The sequence below is a fragment of the Somniosus microcephalus genome, chromosome 1, assembly GCF_052327205.1.
Source record: "Somniosus microcephalus isolate GS21.2 chromosome 1, FLI_Smic_1.0, whole genome shotgun sequence".
NCBI classification, from domain to species: Eukaryota; Metazoa; Chordata; class Chondrichthyes; order Squaliformes; family Somniosidae; genus Somniosus; species Somniosus microcephalus.
Genome location: NC_140987.1, coordinates 144,202,077 through 144,226,621, shown reverse-complemented (window position 1 = coordinate 144,226,621; position 24,545 = coordinate 144,202,077). Strand labels below are relative to the sequence as shown.

The following is a 24,545-nucleotide window of genomic DNA, read 5'->3' as shown; positions in this document are numbered from 1 at the left end:
ATCCCCTCGTCTATTATTGCACTTAGCGGAACGTGTCTTAACTACAGGGACAGCAGGCCGTTCCGTTACTGTGCCCCTTTGTAGTTTCCCGACTTCTTGGTAAGTTTTATGAGACGGTCATTTACTTTTTTTAGATTTTCCTCACCTCTACATTCTCGCTTGAAATGTCCATCCTTTCCACAGTTATAACAAAAGACTCCAGGTCTATCTCCTTCATGGGGATATCATTTAGAGGAATCATTCATTTTGCTGTTAGACTTCGCAGGGTGTTCAACCTTTTGCACCCTGCGTCATCCCTTTCTGTGTTGGGCTTAGACCGAAAATATGCCATCTTGGCTCTCATGACATTTATTTCCTTCTTCAGCTGTTCCATCTCAGGGTTGACATCACCCTTAGGAGTAGGAACTGTAACAGGAGTCACAAGCTTGGGCATCACAGCACTCTTTGCTACATTCCGGGCCTGAAGCATATCCTCCTCCTCTCTAACTTCCCTTAGCAGCTCAGTGAAGGTAGGTGGATCTCGCAACTTATGGGTCATGCGTATGCGAAGAGCAGTCACGTCTTCGAGCAATGCACCTCGCACAACCTGTTCAATGCAGAACCGATTCATTTCAGGCAACTCAATCCCTCTTTTCCGTAACATACAATGCAGCAGTTTGTCTATTCTCAGCAGATAACTGGACAGCTTCTCTCCCTCACACTGGAATGTGCTTCTGAATCTGACCATCAAATCTGAAATGGTTTCAGTAGTTCCAAAGGCAGTTTCTAGAGCCTGCATGTAGTCAAAGGAAGTAGCAGAGGTGTTCTGCGCCTTTAAGAATCTTACAATGTCAGCAGCAGGACCCTTAAGGCTTTCTACTATTCTCTGCGGTGGCATAGTGGTTAGCACTGTTGCCTCACAGCACCATGGACCCGGGTTCGAATCCGGCCTCGGGCGACTGTCTGTGTGGAGTTTGCACATTCTCCCCGTGTTTGCGTGGGTTTCCTCCGGGTGCTCCGGTTTCCTCCCACAGTCCAAAGATGTGCGGGTTAGGTTGATTGGCTATGATAAAATTGACCCTTAGTGTTAGGGGGATTAAATACGTGGGGTTACGGGGATAGGGTGGGATATGTGTTGGTGTAGGGGTTACGGGGATCGGGTGGGATATGTGTCGGTGCAGGCTCGATGGGCCGAAATGGCCTTTATCTGCACTGTGGGGTTTCTGTGATTCTGTGATTCACATTGTCACTGCACTGCCATTCCTCTAGCAGAGGCAGGGTCTGCTCAGCCCAGGCGTCGTACTCCTCTTCCCCACTGGGAGTTGGTCTCACTCCTGAGAACATACGGAACTTACGGTATCCCTGAGCCTCGAAGGGCAGATTGGTGCATTTATCCACCAGAGAACTAATGGCACTGACCAACTGAGTGTTCATATCCAGGGCCGAAGGACCTATCAGACCTTTGACATCAGCAACAGTCTTTCCTTCTTGTCTCAAGAATGACAACAACTTGGTCTGAAACCCTTCTTCTTCCTTAGTAGTAATAGGGACAAACTGAACTGGCCAGGGACCAGCCTCTTCAGAAAGCCCAACTGCCTCAGGTAAACCATGACCTCTCAGGTTCTCTGATGTCTGGATCAACACAAACTGCTTCTTGGTAGCTGTATCCAAGCAGCGCTCAACTATCCTAACCTTTCCAAAGGCTTTGACACAATTCAGAGCCCTTAGCAAGACATCATCAGGGTCATCGTTAGCAACACCATTCAGCACAATGGCATGGGTAGTAGCTATCTGCTTCTGTTTGCACCAAGCTTCAACCTCAATAACATCCATCTTTTATGCTCAAACAGCCCAGTAGAAACCACAAACCACTCTCTTAGCAATGAGCATTCAATACTGTTAGTTTACTGACATAAATAGACCACGATCCCGGACGAGCCCCCAAAATGTAACCCCTTCACGGTTCTCTAGATATGTGAGATGTGGTCTCTGTTGTAGACAGTATTCTATAGTCCAGTAAGGAGATCACTACTACTATGGCTTAATTCTAATTTATCTTACTTTATAGTTTTCACGTCAGACAGTATAGGAAGATTACAGGTCAATGAACTAAATTAGACATTTGCATACATTAGAATGAATCTAGACATAATAAACATACATTCTCCATTTACATGGATTCAAAGGAGAATCTGTCCCGGTGTCCAAATTCGAGTGCACTCTTTCGTTGGCGCGCTTAAGTTGGAGCTCATGGTATGTATAATGTCTGCAAGACTTACGACTCCGAACCCCTTCGTTGAATTCTCTTCACGATCACTGAATCCCACTTTGAGTTCTGGATGCAGAGCTACTAATACGAAGGGCAGCGGCCGAGTTTGGAAGCCCGGGACGGGATGCGGCAGCCATTTGCCTCCTGAGCCCTCTTTTCAGAGCTCCTGCCCTCTTTTCTTCCAGTCGCTCGCGTTTCCCGCTCGAAAAACCCGACTCCACCCCTTCCTCCTGGGGTTTCTGCCTGGAGACTGCGCAGCCTCACCGTCTGCAACAGTTGATACTGGTGCAGAATTATGGAAAGTCTGCTCTTAGTCACATTGTGTCCTTAAAAGTTCTTGCCGTACCTTCACATGGGCAACTTTAACCCAGGGATTTATAACAATGATAGTGTCTAAGTTAAAGATTGATAACCATACTTAGCGTACATAACATTTCCAGTGGGTATTACATATAGTTGATAGTCTGTCTTATCTTAGTAATTGTATACCTACTTATAAACTACTGGAGTCAGACGGTAGTTTTAACGGCTTGCAAATTTCAAGCTCCATCTCAATGATTGATTTTTTTTTTTTTTTTTATAAAGAAAGCCATTTTGCGTCTATGATTTAAAAGTATGATGTTTGGGTTGCAATGGACTGGCAAGACATACATATATATTCTAATGGCACCGCTCACAGGGAATCAGAGGTTATGCTGTTACAGGGTGGCAGATGAAAGTTGGGATGGGGCTCATATCTCCACTGCAAGGATTTAGAAAAAGATTGTAAGAAATGAGCTCACAAACAATGATTGGTTCCTGTTAAAGAGTTTTCCTTATCCACTGCAGATAGATAAATTTGTTCCCATCACATACCACAGTTAAGTAAATAAATCTTTTTGTGTAACATGCAGGAGCAGCTCTTTACCTTTACAGCTCATCTGTTTAAGTTGATGGGTTTTTCTACCGAGGGCCAAAGTATACATAAAACTTAAGAAATTTAAACTAAACTAATTTGTACCTTTAATAAAGGCAACTGGATTCTCCTGATCGTCTGTCATAACTTCAGTGGAAACCACAGAGAAATGGTATGAACAGCCATTTACGCCGTTTTTTCAGGGCTTCCACGATTCTCTGTTACGGCAGGAGATCCCCAAGGAAATTTTACCCTAGTAGCTCGAACACTACTACGCGTTACTAAAAGGCTCTACTTAACAAGCATGTTTCAATTCAAGACTTTTATTCAGAACCACCACCACACCCCCCCGTACCCCCACCCCCTTTAAATTTGAATATTGGTACAGTCCTTCCAGAACTTCTGATGTTTATATTTGTTTGCTATTCTGGATATTGAAAATGCTAGAGTCCATTATAAAAGATGTAATAGCAGAGCACTTGGAAAACAGTGACAGGATCGGACAAAGTCAACATGGATTTACAAAAGGTAAATCGTGCTTGACTAATCTACTGGAATTTTTTGAGGATGTAACTAATAAAATAGATAAGGGAGAACCAGTGGATGTGGTGTATTTGGACTTTCAGAAGGCTTTCGATAAGGTCCCACATAAGAGATTAGTGTGTAAAGTTAAGGCACATGGGATTGGGGCCAAGGTATTGACTTGGATAGAGAACTGGTTGGCAGATAGAAAGCAAAGAGTTGGAATAAACAGGTCTTTTTCCGAGTGGCAGGCAGTGACTAGTGGGGTACCGCAGGGATTGGTCCTTGGACCCCAGCTATTCACAATATATATTAATGATCTAGACAAGGGAACTAGATGTAATATCTCCAAATTTGCAGACGACACAAAGCTGGGTGGGCGTGTGTGCTGTGAGGAGGATGCCGAGAAACTACAGGATGATTTGGACAGGTTGGGTGATTGGGCAGAAGCATGGCAGATGCAATATAACGTGGATAAATGCGAGGTTATCCAATTTGGTGTCAAAAACAGGAAGGCAATTATCTGAATGGCAATATATTGGGGGAAGGGGAAGTGCAACGAGACCTGGGTGTCCTTGTGCACCAGTCGCTGAAGGTAAGCATGCAGGTGGTTAAGAAGGCAAATGGTATGTTGGCCTTCATAGCGAGAGGGTTTCAGTACAGGAACAAGGATGTCTTGCTGCAGTTGTACAGGGCCTTGGTGAGACCACATCTTGGGTATTGTGTGCAGTTTTGGTCGCCTTATCTGAGGAAGGATGTTCTTGCCATGGAAGGGATTCAGCGAAGATTCACCAGGCTGATACCTGGGATGGCAGGAATTACATATGAGGAGAGATTGGGACGATTGGGCTTGTACTCGCTAGTGTTTAGAAGAATGAGAGGGGATCTCATTGAAACTTACAAAATTCTGGCAGGACTGGACAGACTAGATGCAGGCAGGATGCTCCCGATGGTCAGGGAATCCAGAACCAGGGGTCACAGTCTAAGGATAAGGGGTAGGCCTTTTAGGACAGAAATTAGGAGGCATTTCTTCACCCAGAGAGTGATGAACCTGTGGAATTCTCTACCACAGAAGGCAGTAGAGGCCAATTCATTAAATATATTCAAGAAGGAGTTGGATATATTTCTTAAGACTGAAGGGATCAAGGGGTATGGGGAGAAAGCAGGGACCAGGTACTGAACTTGGATGATCAGCCATGATCGCATTGAATGGCAGAGCAGGCTCGAGGGGCCGAATGGCCTAGTCCTGCTCCTATCTTCTATGTTTCTATGTCTTCAGTTCTGGGTTAAGCATTTAGAATGCATTGCAAAATATTAAGATTAAACAATGCTGAATTCAAAATGCAAAATTTTATTTGCCATACATGTAATATGCTGTATTTGCTAAACATAGCATAAGAAATAGGAGCAGGAGTAGGCCATTCGAGCCTGCTCCGCCATTCAATGAGATCATGGCTGATCTTCTGCTTCAACTCCATTCACCGGCCCCATCGCCATATCTCTTGATGCCCTTACTAGTCAGATATCTATCAACTTCTGTTTTGAATATACCCAATGACTGAGCTCCACAGCCCTCTGGGGTAGGGAATTCCAAAGATTCACCACCCTCTGTGTGAAGAAATTTCTTCGCATCTCAGTCCTGAATGGCCTACCATTTATCCTGAGGCCGTGGCCCCTGGTTCTAGACTCCCCAGCCAAGGGAAACATTCTCCCAACATCCACCCTATGAAGCCCTGTAATAATTTTGTATGCTTCAATGAGATCCCCTCTCATTCTTCTGAATTCAAGAGAATACAGGCCTAGTTTACTCAATCTCTTCTCATACGACATTCCTGCCATCCCAGGAATCAACCTCGTGAACCTTTGTTGCACTCCCTCTATGGCAAGTATATCCTTCCTTAGGTAAGGAGACCAAAATTGTACACAGCTCTCCAGGCGTGGTCTCACCAGGGCCCTATATAATTGGAGTGAGACTTCTTTACTCCTGTACTCAAATCCTCTTGTAATAAAGGCCAGCATACCATCTGCCTTCCTAATGGCTTGCTGGACCTGCACATTCACTTTCAGTGACTCATGTACAAGGACACCCAGGGCCCTTTGAGCATCTGCATTCCCCAATCTTTCACCATTTAGGAAATACTCTGCCTTTCTGTTTTTTCTACCAAAGTGAATAACTTCACATTTATCCACATTATATTCCATCTGCCATGTTCTCGCCCACTCACTGAGCCTGTCGTGATCCCCTTGAAGCCTCTTCACATCCTCTTCGCAACTGACACTGCCACCTAGCTTTGTCATCTGCAAATTTGGAAATGTTACATTTAGTCCCCTCATCCAAATCATTTATATAGATTGTGAATAGCTGGGGCCCAAGCACCGATCCTGGCGATACCCCACTAGTCACAACCTGCCATCCTGAAAAAGGGCCCGTTTATCCCTACTCTTTGTTTTCTGTCTGTTAACCAATTCTCAATCCATGCTAGTATATTACCTCAATTCCATGTGCCCTAATTTTGTTCACCAACCTCTTGTGTGGGACCTTATCAAAGGCCTTCTGAAAATCCAAATACAGCACATCTACCAGTTCCCCTTTGTCTACGCCACTCGTTACATCCTCAAAGAACTCAAATAGGTTTGTCAAACAGGATTTCCCTTTCATAAATCCATGTCGACTCTGCCCAATCTTACTATTAGTTTCTAAGTGCCCAGTTATTGCATCCTTTATAATGGATTCTAGCATTTTCCCAACTACTGATGTGAGGCTAACAGGTCTGTAGTTCCCCGTTTTCTCTCTCCCCCTCCTTTCTTAAATAGCAGGGTTACATTTGCTATCCTCCAATCTGCAGAAACCGTTCCAGAATCTATAGAATTTTGGAAGATGACAACCAATGCAATGCGTCCACTATCCCAATGGCCAACTCTTTCAAAACCCTAGGATGTAGGTCACCCAGTCCTTGGGATTTATCGACTTTTAGTCCCATTAATTTTGCTAGTACTGTTTTTTTTAAACTAATAATAGAAATTATTATTAGTTAAAAAAAACTATTTAGTTAAAAAAACTAAGTTCCTCATTCTCGCCACACCCTTGGTTTTCACATATTTCAGGGAGGTTTTTGTATCTTCCTCCGTGAAGACAGAAACAAAATATTTATTTAATTTCTCTGCCATTTCCTCATTCCCCATTATAAATTCTCCCGTCTCCGACTGTAAAGGACCTAAATTTACCTTCGCCAGTCTTTTCCTTTTCACATACCTATAGAAACCTTTACAATCTGTTTTTATATTTTTTGCTAATTTATGCTCATATTCCATTTTCCCTTTCTTTATCAATTTCTTTGTCCCCCTTTGCCGATTTGTAAAAAGATCCCAATCCTCAGGCTGACCGCTTTTTCTGGCAACTTTATAAGCTTCCTCCTTTGACTTAACACTAGCTTTTGTTAGCCATGGTTGGATCACTTTTCCTTTTGGGTTTTTATGCCTTAGACGATGTTTGTTGCAAATTATGCATTATTTCCTTGAATGTTAGCCATTGTATGTCCACCTTCATACCTTTTAGTGTAGTCTCCCAATCGACCATGGCCAACTTGTCCCTCATACCCTTGTAGTTTCCTCTGTTTAGATTGAATGCCTTAGTTTCAGATTGGACTACATCACTCTCAAACTTAATGTAAAATTCAATCATATTATGGTCACTTGTCCCTTAAGGCCCCTTTACCACAAGATTATTGATTAGCCCTTTCTCATTACACAGTACCAGATCCAGAATAGCCAAATAAACATTACCTTGAATATGGTGATCTACACTTGTTTTGTTTTAAAACTTTCACGGCTCCTAAAAATGGGGTTTTATCCGCAGTCATTTTTCATCAACACACGGGACTGACAAGGGAATAAGCCTTAAACAGAAGGCCTGGCATCCTTTATGAATGGTCTGCTTTGCTATCAAATAAAACTATAGGCACAGGTCATGCCGAGAGTTCCAGCCTGCTACCTCCGAGTCTCCTCAGTTGACATAGACAGTGGTGGACCAATCTTTTAACTCAAACCTTTATCTTGCTAGAGACTTCTGACTGAAAATGCTATTAGACACAATAGAGGATGCTATTGTACATACAAGTTTAATCATTTTCTTTCACATTTTGTAATTTTTTTTGTATCTTTAATATGTGAAACTTATTTTCCAGCAGTAATTTCTCAGTTTAGTATAGAAATCAAGATGGCAGCTGAAAAGATTCTCAAAGTATTTAGAACAACTCTATTGGTTCACCTTCTGCTTCTCTCTATTGCCAACTGTTTGGTGACTGATTACTTTGATTGGAAGTTTGTGAAATTTTGATTGATAGTTTTCTGTTTTGCTTGCTGCATGGTGATTGGTAGGTTCCTACCTCTTCGGTTATGATTTTGTTGTTTTATGAATACAGAATTTCAGCGAATCAAATTCAAGTATGATGCAGAAATTAGTTACACAGTGTGATGCTGAGAGTAACACCAAATTGTGGCAGCAAACTATTTGCTAGATACAAGACTTTTACATAAATGACATAGCTATCAAGGTTACTAATAAATAAAACCAAATGAGGTGGTGAAAAATAATACACACAACTTATGGTCTCCATCAACAGCAAACATGAAAATCTCCAGCAAATGACACATACCAGGTTGCCCAGGACATTAAGTTTCTTTCTTAAAGCATCTCCAATTTGTCTCACTATTTCTCCTCGTTTTGGTGCTGGAATCTGGACAAGATAAAAACATGAATTTTATTTCATTTTCTGTCTTTTGGGCTTGTATTTCAAATATTAAAAAGAGAAATTGTTCACTGAATAAGTTGAAGGTTTAAAAGATCATTTAAAGACTTTGTAACAAAACAGTAGTTAAAACATTCACGACGTGCAATAGAACAGATGGAATTAGGACAGATTTTGTAGCCAGAATAACTTCAAATATCAGCTTGGTGTCTGGTATTTTTCCAGTGACCTTCAGACTGCTAATCAAAAATATATTTAAACAAAGTGTTTGATTGTGGTTGTGAAATCCTTGCTTGGACCAACCCAAACAGATTAAGGCCAGTTTCCCGCCGCCCCCCCAGCACCCCACCCCCGCCATTTTTATTGCTGATGTACTTAAAATGTATCGACATCAAACAATGTAGCCCTGACACAATCAAATTTCTATTTGGAAAAATAGAGTTGATTTCATCAGGAACTAAACTATTAAAAACAATATTGGGACTAGCAGGGTAATGCAATGATTTAGAACGCTGTCCTTTGTAAAGAGTCTTGTACCCAGGGGCTACCTTCAGAAGATATCTAACACAAATATGTTAGGTCACATATTCTGGAACCCAAGTCTAAATCACAACCAGAATGACAGGATTGAAGTCTTCCCTGCAATGGCCTCTGAAATAATCTTGGCCATCTCAATCCAGTTCCTCATCAGTATGATTCAGCATTAAATTGGCAATCTCACTTAAAAGGCCACAAGGTTGGCTGATAGGAGGTAGATACAGTTAGGGTTAAAAGAGCTGTTCAATTCTGATGGGCAATTTGAGGCACCAAAGAAATTGGCAGTCATTTTTCCAGGTTTGGGTTTCTCTGATCAGCCTCCAGGCTGGCTCTCATGAAAATCAATGAAGCCATTCTAGCCTCACCCAAATAGTTAATTCATTAGCAGATTCCTAAAATGGAGGCGCTCCAAGTGGCCAAAAATGTCACTCAAAAGTTTTTTTTTTAAATGAAAGAGATGGGGGTAAAGTGCTTTGTACAAAAAAGTACCTATAATATATCCTTCTCCTTTAAGACACACTGTTAAGGGAACTTTAACTCGCACCTAGCCCATGCCATATCTTGTCAGGAGGGTTTTAATGCGGATATTGGATTTAAAAATCTGTTCCATTTTCCTTTCTTCATCCTGCAGAACTCAAATTCATTCCTCCCACCCCTTATTTTTTTACTTATTCATTCATCCATTCATTCACAGGATGTGGGCGGTGGCGGCAAGGCCAGCATTTATTGCCCACCCCTAGTTGCCCTTGAGAAGGTGGTGCTGAGCTGTCTTCTTGAACCGCTTCAATCCATGTGGTGAAGGTACACTCTCAGTGCTGTTAGGGAGGGAGTTCCAGGATTTTGACCCAGTGATGATGAAAGAACGACAATATATGTCCAAGTCAGGTACTGACTATTAGATACTGCCCTTAGACCTCTGCAAACTGGGGTTAAAGCCACTTCTGCCAGTTGGCTGCAAGAGTTTCATATGAAATTAATTTCGGCAGTCTCAATCCACTTCTTAGTGGGCTTTGGATTGAAAGCACAAAACTACCTGTAATTCTGCACTAATTGGCAATGTCACACAAATAGGCTTAAGAATGGTTGGTGATGGGGAAATGGAAAATAATTATGCACTATTGGCACAGCCTGGGAACAGGCTAGATTAACATACAAGCAATTCAGTGTCTGGGGCATCTCTGGAAGGAAACCCAAAATCAGCCTGTAATCTACCTTAAAAATGCCTTTAAAAAGTAACTAGCACAAAATGAGCAATAGTATTATGTATTCAAACATTGAGAGCATGTCTGGCTCTCATTTTATAAACTGACAAACTTTTGTATATATTTAAAAGGGACATGTTCCAACAATCCAGAAATACAGGTTTGTTGTTTGAAATAAACAACATCCAATGAACTAATCTCTCAAGTTTTAGGTCATTAGTTTCAGGCAGTTTTCAAATTAGAATGTTACAACAACAAATTGCACTTGTATAGCACCTTTCATGTAGAGAAAGTTCCACTGTGCTTTAGAGGGGAAAAAAATAAACAACCAGCCAAGGTGGGAACGTCAGGAGGGGTAGCTGATAACATGGTCTAAACTTTTTAGGTTTTAAGAAGGTGGTGAAGAGAGAAATAGAATGGTAGAGGGGCTTAAAGTGAGAGTTCTAGAAAGTAGGGCTGAGGTGACTGACAGCTCTGCCAGAAAATGGTGGAGCAAAAAGTGGGATTGCACAGGAGGCCAGAACTGGAAAACCAAAGAGCAGGATAAGGTTACAGCGATAGGGTGGGATGAGACCATGGAGGGATTTGAAACAAAGACAGGGATTTCAAATTTAACATGTAGAGGATGGAGAGATGACAGCAAGTTGGTGAGGTCAAGATGATACTCAAACAGGGCCTAATAGAGTGGAGGCAGCTGAGTTTTGGACAAATTGGGAATGTATGTAGGATGGAGCTCAGGATTCTATCAAGGAAGAAGTTATAGAAGTCAAAGCTGGAGGTCGCCCAACTAAGCTTCTGGTCAATAATGATTCCTGGGATGTTGACAGTGGGGCAGAGGGGGACTCTGATAATAGTGGTGCGGATGAAGGTCAGCCAAAGGTTGTAAGCGTATGAAGACAAAAATAGAAATAGGAAGTCACAGGCACTACTTTCTACTTCTATTTATTAAACATTTTTGGAAGTAAAAGTTTAGGACACTTACATCAGCCCATATTTCCCATGCTTCCTTCGCTTTTTGTACCGTTTCTTCATAGTCCTCCAAATTGGCCTAGAATATATCAAAGTTAAAAAGCCAAAAACAAATTCAAGTCACTGATGTCCAACACAATGTCAATAACTTAATAGCATCATCAAGTCTGAATATTAAAAAAATGATTTACCTGTCTTACTCTGGCTATTGGTTCATTGTTTGTAGGGCAATAGGAAGTGACAACCTACAGATAAAGCAGAACAAAATAGTTTGATTACTTATCAATACAGTCTTTGATAGTCAATAACGTGTAATTCGAGAGCACCGTTAATGTAGTAATAATTCCAAGGAACTTCAGAGAAATCGATGCTAAGCAATAAGTTAGGGCCTAGGTTTTGAGGAGGCTTTTGAAAGAGCTGAAAGAGGTAGGAAGACAGAAAGATTTAGGGAGAGTGTTTCAGGCAGCAAGACCAGGTGGAGGATAGAGAATATGTAGATGGAGGGAGAGCGTGTACATCGACAAGCAGATGTAGAATCCTTGGATGGAACATGCATAGATGGATAGAGTGGTGGATCACGCCTAAATGGACGGATGGATGGAAAAGATGTTGGTGATAGATTAGATAGTGTGGGGAAAGAATTAAATTTCCCCCCCCTATGGTTAGATAGTCTGCAGACACTCATGTGTCTCGCCTTATACATGAATAATTGTCTTTAGTGCCCAAGAACCATACCGGAAGAAGGGAGAACAAAATTGAATGAAGGGGAGAAAGGATGCCAAAGTTATACTTCACATTTATCTACACTGAATTGCATTTGCAACACATCTGTCCACTCCTGTAACCTATGTCATCTTGCTGTTTCCCTTATTCTGCACAGTTTACCAAGCCTTTGAATTTGGTAAACACATTGGGATGACAATGCAGCTTTTAGTCTACATTTTTGGTTGGAGAGGGAAGCACACAGTTTTTGCCCTTTCAAAAAGTTTACACAAGTCCATGATTCAACTATTGTTTTGCAACTCGAATTAACATTCTTATCGATAGTGGGGCTCAGACAGTATCTGGGTTAATTAAGAAATCATCAGGGATCTATTACCATACTGGAACTGCAGATGACCAAATAGTGGGAAAGAAACTGAAGATGAGATTTGTAGGCAATATTGAGAGGTTTGCAGTAATAGTGTTGTAAAAAATGGGGGACTTTAACTATTATAAAGGCAGACTGGGACAAAAGTTTGTGATCAATACGAGAGTGGTTCTTAAATTGCATTCAAGATGGTTTCCTTCATCAGTCTATTGCATGATCAACAAGTAAGGATGTAGCGCTCAATTGATTTCCAAGTAATAAAGCAGAAGCAAGCTTGCAACTTGAAGGTAGAACAACACTTTGGATAATAGTGACCATTACCTAATAAATAAAACATCTTCCAACAATCTTTGGCTCCAGGAATTGAGGATGACAAAGGTTATAACCCAGTTCAAGAAAGAGGAAAGGGATGTCAGGAAATGATGCAAGGCCAGTTCATCTTACCTCAGTTGTGAGCAGACTTCTGGAGTCCATAATAATGGATTTAATTAGTGAACACTTGGAGAGGCAAGAGCTGATCAGGGACAGTCAGTCACGTGGATTTATAAAAAGGTAAGTGGTGCTAGACTAATTGAAGTGATTTTTTTCAGGAAATCAAATGTGTGCGTAGAGAGAATACAGTGGATGCTATATGTATGGATTTCAAAAGGCATTTGATAAATTGCAACAAAAGAAACTTGTGACATACATTAAGGTACATGGTATACTGTAGTAGGAAATGTAGCCACGTGGGTAGACAACAGAAAATAAAGAGTAGGGATAAATATATGTTTTTCAGATTGGAGAGCTATGACTAATAGTGTCACAGGCATCTAAGGCTGGAACCTACTTTGTTTTCCAGTTACATACATAATTAATTTGGACATGTGTACAAGCGGAATTATATGTAAATTTACTTATATGAAATTATGAATACAGGAGACTGAAGGCCACAGCTCAACAGTGTGCAGAGAGGTGGCAGATACTGAGAAATATGAAATAACACATACTGGAAAAGAGAGTAGTGAAAAGTACATCCTAGGTGGTAAGATCCTCAACAGAATGGAGGATGAGAGCAAACTAGAGGTGCAGATAGACATTTACAGAAAGAAACTATTCAACAACAAGGTGCATTTCTATAGTACCTTTAACGTAGTAAAACATTCCAAGGCGCTTCACAGAAGTGTTATCAAACAAAATTTGACACCGAGCCACATCAGGAGATATTAGGGCAGGTGCTTGGTCAAAGAGGTAGGTTTTAAGGAGCGTCTTGATGGAGGAAAGAGAGGTAGAGAGGGCGAGAGGGAATTCCAGAGCTTAGGGCCTAGGCAGCAGAAGGCACGTCCGCCAAAGGTAGAGCAATTTATTCAGACTATCATATCTGCACCAGCTATTTGTTAGAGCAATCCAAAACTAATCCCACTGCCCTGCTCTCTCCCGATAGCCCTGTATCTCCCTCTGCTTCAAATATTTATACAATGTTCCCTTAAACGATGACATTTCTCCTCACTCTCCGTGATCGATTTAAAATCGATCAGACCCCTTGACACCAACTCCCCAACCAGAGGAGTCCCTTTTCCTATTAACACTATCAAAGCCCTTCATAATTTTAAAAACCTCAATTAAAATATCTCCACTTGGCCTTTTCTGCTAAGTGGAAATAATCCCAGTACACTCGAATCTCAACTATAGTTTCCCAGTCCTGACATCATCTGGTGAATCTACACTGTACACTTACTTTAATGTGCTTTCTAGGAAAGCAGCACTAAAAACTATATACAGTACTTTTAACTGTGGCCTAGCCAGTGTTATGTACAAATTTATTACTTCTTTACTGGTCTATTCTATGTTCCTATTCATAAAACCAAAAAAGCTGTTGACTTTTTTTAATGGCTTTATTTAACTGCACTCACACTTTCAAGGAATTATGTAATCATACCCCTGTTAATCCACTCCCTTCAGTGTCTTTCCGCTGAATGTATAATCACATTCCTTGTTTTTCCCTCCCAAACTTCACATTTATCCACATTAAATTGCATCATTAATCTTTCTACCCAAACCACTATCCTGTCTATGTCTTCTTGATCTTTTATAATAACACAATTATTTAGCTCTTTAACCTAGAAATATACTCAATATTTAGGAAGGACAGACAAAAAGGAAAAGGAGGTGGCATAGCGCTGTTAATAAGGGATGAGATCGGTACGGTAGAGATAAAAGATCTTGGCTTGGCAGATCGTGATGTAAAACTGGAATCAGTTTGGGTGGAGCTAGGAAACAGCAAAGGGCACAAAACATTGATGGGAGTTGTGTGTAGGGCACAGTATCAATCAAGAGATTAGAAGTGCATGTAAAAAGGGCAATACAGTAATCATGGGGGACTTTAATCTACATATTGACTGGGCAAATCAAATTACCACTAATGGTGTGGAGGACAAATTCTTGGAATGCATGCGAGATGGTTTCCTGGATCAGTACAGGAAACTTTGTGCTATCCGGCACCGACGGGACTGAGCTGCTGCCGTTCCCTCAAAACTGCCGTACATTCCAGAGCTAATGTTGAAACATACGGAGATTTTCATAAACCCTGTTGCTTAGCAACAGCCTCTAAACAGTCAGCAAGCATCGCTGTAGCGTATCTAGCTGAAGCTGTTGCTTAGCTACAGACGTTGCAGAGCTTGAAGCAAAGAAAAGAAACGAAAAGAATAAAAAACGGCTCCTGATTTTTGCCGGTGGCTCGAGTTGCCGGACGGTTCGCCTCCGGATAACACAAAGTTTCCTGTATGTGGAGGAACCAACCAGGGAGCAGGCTATTCTGGATCTGGTACTGTGTAATGAGAAAGGGCTAATCAATAATCTTGTGGTGAAGGGACCTTTAGGGACAAGTGACCATAATATGATTGAATTTTACATTAAGTTTGAGCGTGATGTAGTCCAATCTGAAACTAAGGTCTTCAATCTAAACAGAGGAAACTACAAGGGTATGAGGGACAAGTTGGCCATGGTTGGGAGACTACACTAAAAGGTAGGAGGGTGGACATACAATGGCTAACACTCAAGGAAATAATGCATAATTTGTAACAAACATATATTCCTCTAGTGTATAAAAAACCAAAAGGAAAAGTGATCCAACCATGGCTAACAAAAGAAATTAAAGCTAGTATTAAGTCAAAGGAGGAAGCCTATAAAGTTGCCAGAAAAAGCAGTCAGCCTGAGAATTGGGATTTTTTAGAAATCAGCAAAGGGGGACCAAGAAATTGATAACAAAAGGGAAAATGGAATATGAGCACAAACTAGCGAAAAATATAAAAACAGATTGTAAAAGCTTCTATAGGTAGGTAAAAAGGAAAAGACTGGCGAAGGTAAGTGTAGGTCCTTTAGTCAGAGATGGGAGAATTTATAATGGGGAATGAGGAAATGGCAGAGAAATTAAATAAATACTTCGTTTCTGTCTTCACAGAGGAAGACACACAAAACCTCCCAGAAATAGGAGAAAACCAAGGGTGTGGCAAGAATGAGGAACTTAAAGAAATTAGTAAAAAAAAATAGTACTAGCAAAATTAAGTCGATAAATCCCAAGGACTGGATGACCTACATCCTAGGGTTTTGAAAGAGGTGGCCATTGGGATAGTGGACACATTGAAACATAGAAACATATAAAAGATAGGAGCAGGAGTAGGCCATTTGGCCCCTCGAGCCTGCTCCGCCATTCAATGAGATCATGGCTGGTCATCCCAATTCAGTACCTTGTCCTTGCTTTCTCCCCATATCCCTTGATGCTTTTAGCCTTAAGAAATATATCCAACACCTTCTTGAGTATATTTAATGAATTGGCCTCAACTGCCTTTTGCAGTAGAGAATTCCACAGGTTCACCACTCTCTGGGTGAAGAAATTCCTCCTCATCTCTGTCCTAAATGGCTTACACCTTATCTTTAGACTGTGACCCCTGATTCTGAACTCCCCCGCCATCGGGAACATCCTTCCTGCATCTAGCCTGTCTAGTCCTGTTAGAATTTTATAAGTTTCAATGAGATCCCCTCTCATTCTTCTAAACTCCAGCGAATATAAGCCCAATTGACCCAATTTCTTCTCATATGTCATTCTTGCCATCCCAGGTATCAGTCTGGTGAATCTTCGCTGCACTCCCTCCATGGCAAGAACATCCTTCCTCAGATAAGGTGACCAAAACTGCACACAATACTCAAGGTGTGGTCTCACCAAGGCCCTGTACAATTGCAGCAAGACATCCTTGCTCCTGTTCCCGAATCCTCTCGCTATGAAGGCCAACATACCATTTGTCTTCTTAACCTCCTGCTGCACCTGCATGCTTACGTTCAGCGACTGGTGCACAAGGACACCCAGGTCTCGTTGCACTTCCGCTTCTCCCAATCTATTGCCGTTCAGATAATAATCTGCCTTCCTGTTTGACACCAAAGTGGATAACCTCGCATTTATCCACATTATACTGCATCTGCCCAATCACCCAACCTGTCCAAATCATACTGGAGTTTCTCGGCATCCTCCTCACAGCACACACGCCCACCCAGCTTTGTGTCGCCTGCAAACTTGGAGATATTACATCTAGTTCCCTTGTCTAGATCATTAATATATATTGTGAATAGCTAGGGTCCTAGCACCGATCCCTGCGGTACCCCACTAGTCACTGCCTGCAACTTGGAAAAAGACCCATTTATTCGAACTCTTTGCTTCCTGTCTGCCAAACAGTTCTCTATCCAAGACAGTACCTTACCCCCAATCCCATGTGCTTTAACTTTACACACTAATCTCTTATGCAGGACCTTATCGAAAGCCTTCTGAAAGTCCAAATACACCACATCCACTGGTTCTCCCTTACCTATTCTACCAGTTACATCCTCAAAAAATTCCAGTAGATTAGTCAAGCACGATTTACCTTTTGTAAATCCACGTTGACTTTGTCCGATCCAGTCACTGTTTTCCCAAGTGCTCTGCTATTATATCTTTTATAATGGACTCTAGCATTTTCCCCACTACCGATGTCAGGCTTACCGGTCTATAATTCCCCGTTTTCTCTCTACCACCTTTTTTGAGTAGTGGGGTTACATTAGCTACCCTCCAATCCATGGGAACTGTTCCAGAGTCTATAAAGAATTTTGGACGGTGACCAGCAATGCATCTACTATTTCTAGGGCCACTTCCTTAAGTAACCTAGGATGTAGATTATCAGGCCCTGGCGATTTATCGGCCTTCAATCCCATCAATTTCCCGAACACCATTTCCCTACAAATACTGATTTCATTCAATTCCTCCCTCTCATTAGACCCTATGTTCCTCGACATCTCTGGGAGGTTATTTGTGTCCTCCTTTGTGAAGACAGAACCAAAGTTTGTATTTAATTGGTCTGCCATTTCTTTGTCCCCCATTATAAATTCCCCTGCTTCTGACTGCAAGGGATCTACGCTTGACTTCACCAATCTTTTTCTCTTCACATATCTATAGAAGCCTTTACAGTCAGTTTTTATGTTCCTTGCAAGCTTACTCTCATAATCTATTTTCCCCCTTCTTAATTAATCCCTTTGTCCTCCGTTGCTGAATACTAAACTGCTCCCAATCCTCAGGTTTGCTGCTTTTTCTGCCCAATTTATATGTCCTCTCCTTGGATCTTATGCTATCCCTAATTTTCCTTGTTAGCCACGGTTGAGTCACCTTTTTTGTTTTATTTTTATGCCAAACAGGGATGAACAAATGCTGTAGTTCATCCATGCGATTTTTAAAAGTTTGCCATTGCCTATCCACCGTCAACCCTTTAAGTAATGTTCCCCAATCCATCTTAGCCAACTCACGCCTGATACCATCGTAGTTTCCTTTATTTAAATTCAGGACCCTAGTCTCTGAATCAACTACTTCACTCTCCATCTTAATGAAGATTTCTATCATATTATGATGGCTCCGCCCCAAGGAGCCTCACACAACAAGATTGCTAATTAATCCTTTCTCATTACATAATACCCGGTCTAAGATGGCCTGATCTCTAGTTGGTTCCTCGACATATTGGTCCAGGAAACCATTCTGTATACACTCCAGGAATTACTCTTCCACAGTATTGCTACTAATTTGGTTAGCCCAATCTATATGTAGATTAAAGTCACCCATGATAACTGCAGTGCCCTTATTGCACGGATCTCTAATTTCCCATTTAATGCCATCCCCAACCTCAGCATTACTGTTTGGGGGTCTGTATACAACTCCCACTAACGTTTTCTGTCCCGTGGTATTTCTCAGTTCTACCCATACAGATTCCACGTCATTAGAGCTAATATCCTTCCTTACTATTGTGTTAATCTCCTCTTTAACCAGCAATGCTACCCCACCTCCTTTTCCTTTTTGCCTGTCTTTCCTGAATATTGAATACCCCTGGATGTTGAATTCCCAGCCTTGGTCACCCTGGAGCCATGTCTCCGTAATCCCAATTATATCATATCCATTTACATTTATTTGCACAGCTAATTCATCCACCTTATTACGAATGCTCCTCACTTTAAGACACAAAGCCTTCAGGCTTGTTTTTTTAACACTCTTAGAATTATTATTTACTGTGGCCATGTTTGATTTAAACCCTTGATTTCTCTGACTGCCACATTTGCTTTTCTCCTTCCTGTCTTTTGTTTCTATCCTTGCTTCTGTTTCCTCTGTCTCCCTGCACAGGTTCCCAACCCCGTCATTTTAGTTTAAACCCTCCCCAACAGCACTAGCAAACACTCCCCCTAGGACATCGGTCCCGGTCCTGCGCAGGTGCAAACCGTCCAGTTTGTACTGGTCCCACGTCCTCCAGAACCGGTTCGAATGTCCCAGGAATTTGAATCTCTCCCCTTGCACCATTCCTCTAGCCATGTATTCATCTGAAATATCCTTCTATTTCTACTCTGACTAGCACGTGGCACTGGTAGCAATCCTGAGATTACTACCTTTGAGGTCCTATTTTTAAAATTTACCTCCTATCTCCCTATATTCAGCTTTTAGGACCTCATCCCGGTTTTTACCTATATTGGTTGTCATCTTCCAAAATTCTATAGATTCTGGAATGGTTCCTGCAGATTGGAGGATACCAAATGTAACCCCACTATTTAAGAAAAGGAGGGAGAGAGAAAACGGGGAACTACAGACCTGTTAGCCTCACATCAGTAGTTGGGAAAATGATGGAATCTATTATAAAGGATGCAATAACTGGGCACTTAGAAACGAATAGTAAGGTTGGGCAGAGTCAACATGGATTTATAAAAGGGAAATCCTGTTTGACAAACCTATTGGAGTTCTTTGAGGATGTAACTAGTGGAGTAGACAAAGGGGAACCAATAGATGTGGTGTATCTGGATTTTCAGAAGGCCTTCGATAAGGTCCCACACAAGAGGTTGGTGAACAAAATTAGGTCACATGGAATTGGCGGTAATATACTAGCATGGATTGAGAATTGGTTAACAGACAGAAAACAAAGTAGGGATAAACAGGTCTTTTTGATGATGGCAGGCTGTGACTAGTGGGGTACCACAAGGGCCGGTGCTTGGGCCCCAGCTATTCACAATCTATATCAATGATTTGGATGAGGGGATTAAATTTAACATTTCCAAATTTGCTTTTGATACAAAGCTATGTGGCAGTGTCAGTTGCAAAGATGATGTGAAGAGGCTTCAGGGGGATCTCAACAGGCTCAATGACTGGGTGAGAACATGGCAGATGGAATATGATGTGGATAAATGTGAAGTTATCCACTTTGGTAGAAAAAACAGAAAGGCAGATGCTCAAAGGGCCCTGGGTGTCCTTGTACATAAGTCACTGGAAGTGAATGTGCAGGTGCAGCAAGCCATTAGGAAGGCAAATGGTATGCTGGCCTTCATTACAAGAGGATTTGAGTACAGGAGTAAAGAAGACTTACTCCAATTATATAGGGTCTTGGTGAGACCACACCTGAAGTACTGTGTACAATTTTGGTCTCCTTACCTAAGGAAGGATATACTTGCCATAGAGGGAGTGCAACGACGGTTCACGAAATTGATTCCTGGGATGGCGGGACTGTCGTATGAGAAGAGATTGAGTAAACTAGGTCTGTATTCTCTTGAATTCAAAAGAATGAGAGGGGATCTCATTGAAGCATACAAAATTATTACAGGGCTTGATAGGATGGATGCTGGGAGAATGTTTCCCTTGGCTGAGGAGTCTAGAACCAGGGGCCACAGCCTCAAGATAAAGGGTAGGCCATTCAGGACTGAGATGAGAAGAAATTTCTTCTCAGGAGGGTGGTGAATCTTTGGAATTCTCTACCCCAGAGGGCTGTGGAGGCTCAGTCATTGGGTATATTCAAAACAGAAGTCGATAGATTTCTGACTAGTAAGGGCATCAAGGGATATAACAATAGGGCCAGTGAATGGAGTTGAGGCAGAAGATCAGCCATGATCTCATTGAATGGCAGAGTAGGCTTGAAGGACCGAATGGCCTACTCCTGCTCCTATTTCTTATGTATCCCAAAGTGCTTCAGAGACATAAGCAAAACAGACCAGGAGCCAATATAGATCAGCATGAACAGGGAATATGGACAAGTGGAACTTAGTGTGGAACAGCTGACTTGTACACATCAAAGTCCCACAAACAACCAATGATATAGATAATAGTTCTGAAGAAAGATCAGCATGAAAGCCTCAACTTGACTGTTCTCTGCACAGATACTGACTCACCTGCTGTGTTTTTCCAGCATTTTTGTTTTTGAACCAGATGATCTACTTTTGATGATATTTAAGAGAAGGAATGTTGGCAATGGGGAAATGCCTTCTCTTCTCTAAACAGTAGTATAGAATCTACCTATAGAGTAGGACTACTCTTTTTACATTTGCTTAACATCTGATCTAAAAGACACCTCCCACAATGCAGTACTCCCTCAGTACTCATGTCATGCTAGATGACCAAATCCTGGTGGGGCTTGAACCAACAACATTCTGACTCAGAAGGGAAACTGGTACAAGCTGTTATTGGGGCAAAGACTATCATTTAAAATGATTTTGGATAAATATTTGAAAGGGAATATAAAAGGATACATGAAAAGGTTCTCGATTAGGTAGCACTAGCACACATTAGGGTTGCCAAACCTCCAGGATTGTTTTGGAGTCTCAAGGAATTAAAGATTAATTTCCTGGGCATTGCCGAGAGCATCGCAGGAGAAAAATCATAAGAGTATTAAATTTGTTTCCAGTTTCATTTATTAGTTATAAAAATATTATGGATTGGGGAAAAAGGCTTGGAGGGTTAGAGGTCACAAGATGAAACCTCCAGAATTGTATCCAACCAGAGTTGGCAACCTGACCGGGCATAACAGGCCAAATAACCTCCTTGGTGTTAGAATTCCTATAGCTAGTGCCCAATGACTAAAACTCCAGATCATTCGCGCAAACTGATACTTGAGCTTATTCAAATTTAACAGCAACGCCAATATTACACACACACCATTCAATGACTCTAGTTTAATAGTCTTTTTAGCCACAAAAGTTACGTCAAACGCATATAATAATTGACCGAACTGAACCTGGGACGCCACATATTTATACCTGCTTTTGGAGAGGTTAAAATATCAATCACATTACAATTATCAAGGAATGTTGTTCCCAAAATCTACTTCGTAACAGGAGAGCAAGGAATTTTTAAAGTCCTGCTTGCGTTGGCCAGCAACAGGCTAGGCCAGAATTAGTCGGTGTCGGCAATCCCAGTCCCAGACTAATAATAGCCACACCTCGCGCGCGACTAGTGCCATATGCCGCAGACTGCTGTCTCGCTGCTCTCCTTACCTCTCCTCTCCCACCCCAGCTCCCGTTGAAAACGCCGTTATTGTCTTCCTTCAGTCCCAGCTCTTTAAGCCAACCGTAATTGGGCTGTTGAATGAGGAAGGTGGACATGGCTGCGGATGATCTCCAAATGCAGAAAGCCTGCCTTCCTCTGAGCAAAGGCCTCGCGAGGGAGAACGTCACTTGCTGCATGATATCGCAGAGAAATACAAGTCAAAAAAAATCGAGCACAATCCGTGGAGCCGAAAGCCTGCGCCTGTTAATGTGATTGGTGGGAGCGGGTGCTGCCCACACACAGGGAAAGACATGATGCAAGGAACAGGAAGCGCGCTGCAGAACAGCCAACTTCTATTGGAAGAGAGTGACTACTCTGCCCTGAAAATAGAGCAGCAGCACACGAACTGCGCTGCCCCGGCCCTCAGTACTGGAAAAATGTTTATTCATAGTCAGTTTGTTTGAAAATGTTCCCCTTATGTCTTATTGATCAAAACTAAGCACCGTATTAAGTTGCTCTCTGACCAAACAGTTTTATACTAATTTTTATTATCCAGGTTTACTTTTGTTCTTTGCCACACTACTACAACAACTTGCATGTATATAGCTACTTTAACGTAGTAAAACGTTCCAAGGCGCTTCACAGGAGCGTTATCAGTCAAAAGTTTACACAGAGCCACATTAAGTATATATTAGGACAGGTAGCCAAAAGCTTGGACAAAGAAGTAGGTTTTAAGCATCGTATTAAAGGAGGAGAGAGAGGTAGAAAGGCGGAGAGGTTTATGGAGGGCATTCCAGAGCTTAGGGCATAGACAGCTGAAAGCACGGCTGCCAATGATGGGACAAAGAAAATCGGGGGAGGAGATGGGCGATATTACGGAGGTCGAAGTACTTGCTAATTTCAGAGTTTTGCAAAAAAAAAAGCACCTGCCAGATCTGTTCCAACCTCACCTTGTTTGCTTTCATAACTACAGTAGCTTCTTGATTTGTTATGAAGCATTGATATAATATGTAGGGTGGAAATGTTATCTTCCAATTTGCAGTACCTTTCATATATTGGACCAGATTTTGCGTTGAGAATAACGACGCGACTATCAGCACTCACCGCTATTATGGAGTAAATCAGACGGCAACTTCCAGAGCCCGCACAAGCACAGGTAAACACAGAAATCCAAAAGTTGCTGTCCGAGTCAGCCTGCTCCTCCACAAGGCTGCACTATAACATTATCTCACCAAATATAGAACAGCTAGTGGGATAAGATCTCTCATTGAAATTTTTATTTTTATTACTTCATTTGGTACATTTTACAGCAGAATGTATTCTTCATACAAAATAATATAATCCATTGAACTGAACAGAAATTATATTGTTGACTTTGTTGTGGAAATTAAAGCAGTTTGTGTAATGATCAATAACATGTCATTCTAGAGTGCTACACTAGATGGAGCCGTACAGCTGTATATTTAGTTGTATGTGTTTAAGACTACACTACCCACGATGCATTAGGCTACCCACAAGGCAGTAGTCAAGATGGAAGCCTGCACACAGAAGTACACATGCTGAATCTCTACAGATGCTGTACCTAGAGAACGTGTACTGAATAAATGACTAGCTAGAAGCTAGCTGTTCATAATAAGAATGTCTAGTTATTAATGAACATAACATGGTACCAGGATTGGTGAAGATCTGCTCAAAATTGTGAAACGCGACATGGAGAATTTGAAGCCACCGGAGTTTTTGAATCTCACGGGAAATGTCGACTACAATTGCCGGATTTTCAAACAACAATTCGAACTCTACATTGCTGCCATCGGGTTCAGTACGAAGCCAGACGCAAGGAAAATAGCGTTGCTGCTCACGGTTGCAGGCCCACAGGCGATAGAGGTATTTAATACATTTGTATTTAATCCAGAGGAGAACAGAAACAAATTAGACGATGTGCTAAAGAAATTTGATACACATTGTTCTCCCAAAAAGAATGAAACCTATGAGAGGTATGTGTTCTGTACAAGGACACAGCAGCAAAATGAGACTTTTGATAGCTTTGTGACTGATCTGAAACTGAAAGCACAGACATGTAATTTCTCTGAGCTGAAAGCATCCATGATTCGTGACCAAATTGTGTTTGGTATTCATGATAAAAAGGTCAGGGAACGTCTGTTGAGAGAAACCGAACTGACATTGGAAAATGCTGTGAAAATATGCCAAGCCAGTGAGCTAGCTCGACAGCACGCGAAGACTTTCAGTGAAATCAATAATGATGCGATTGTAGTAAGTGCTGCTGTCGGTGCTGTGTCCTACAAGGGGAAGAAACGTGGGCAGAACAGAAATGAAAAGCAATCGGAGGAAGGAAATTTTAATTGTAAACGCTGTGCTTACAAACACCAGTTAAGACAATGCCCAGCGTTTGGAAAAATGTGCACAAAATGTCATGGAAAGAATCACTTTGCCAAACAATGCTTTTCAAAAGTAACAACAAAGAAAGGGCAACAAGTCAATATGATTGAGGACACTGATTTAAGTGAGACATTTTTTGTATGAATGGTGTCATGTGAC

The 24,545-nt window shown here is 41.6% G+C and overlaps 1 protein-coding gene across 1 annotated transcript in view; it reads right to left on the bottom strand.

Annotated features, from left to right (window-relative positions):
* aldh7a1 (aldehyde dehydrogenase 7 family, member A1) overlaps window positions 1–22,263 on the bottom strand; it is a 77,333-nt gene extending 55,070 nt beyond the window's left edge. The window contains exons 1-4 of the mRNA XM_085986472.1: window positions 21,998–22,263; window positions 11,313–11,366; window positions 11,135–11,200; window positions 8,321–8,401 (exon numbers count right to left, since the gene is read on the bottom strand). Of these exons, the coding sequence (XP_085842598.1) occupies window positions 8,321–8,401; window positions 11,135–11,200; window positions 11,313–11,366; window positions 21,998–22,186 (390 nt within the window). The 5' untranslated portion in view covers window positions 22,187–22,263. The remainder of the gene's footprint in view (window positions 1–8,320; window positions 8,402–11,134; window positions 11,201–11,312; window positions 11,367–21,997) is intronic.
* Window positions 22,264–24,545: the final 2,282 nt, after the last annotated feature.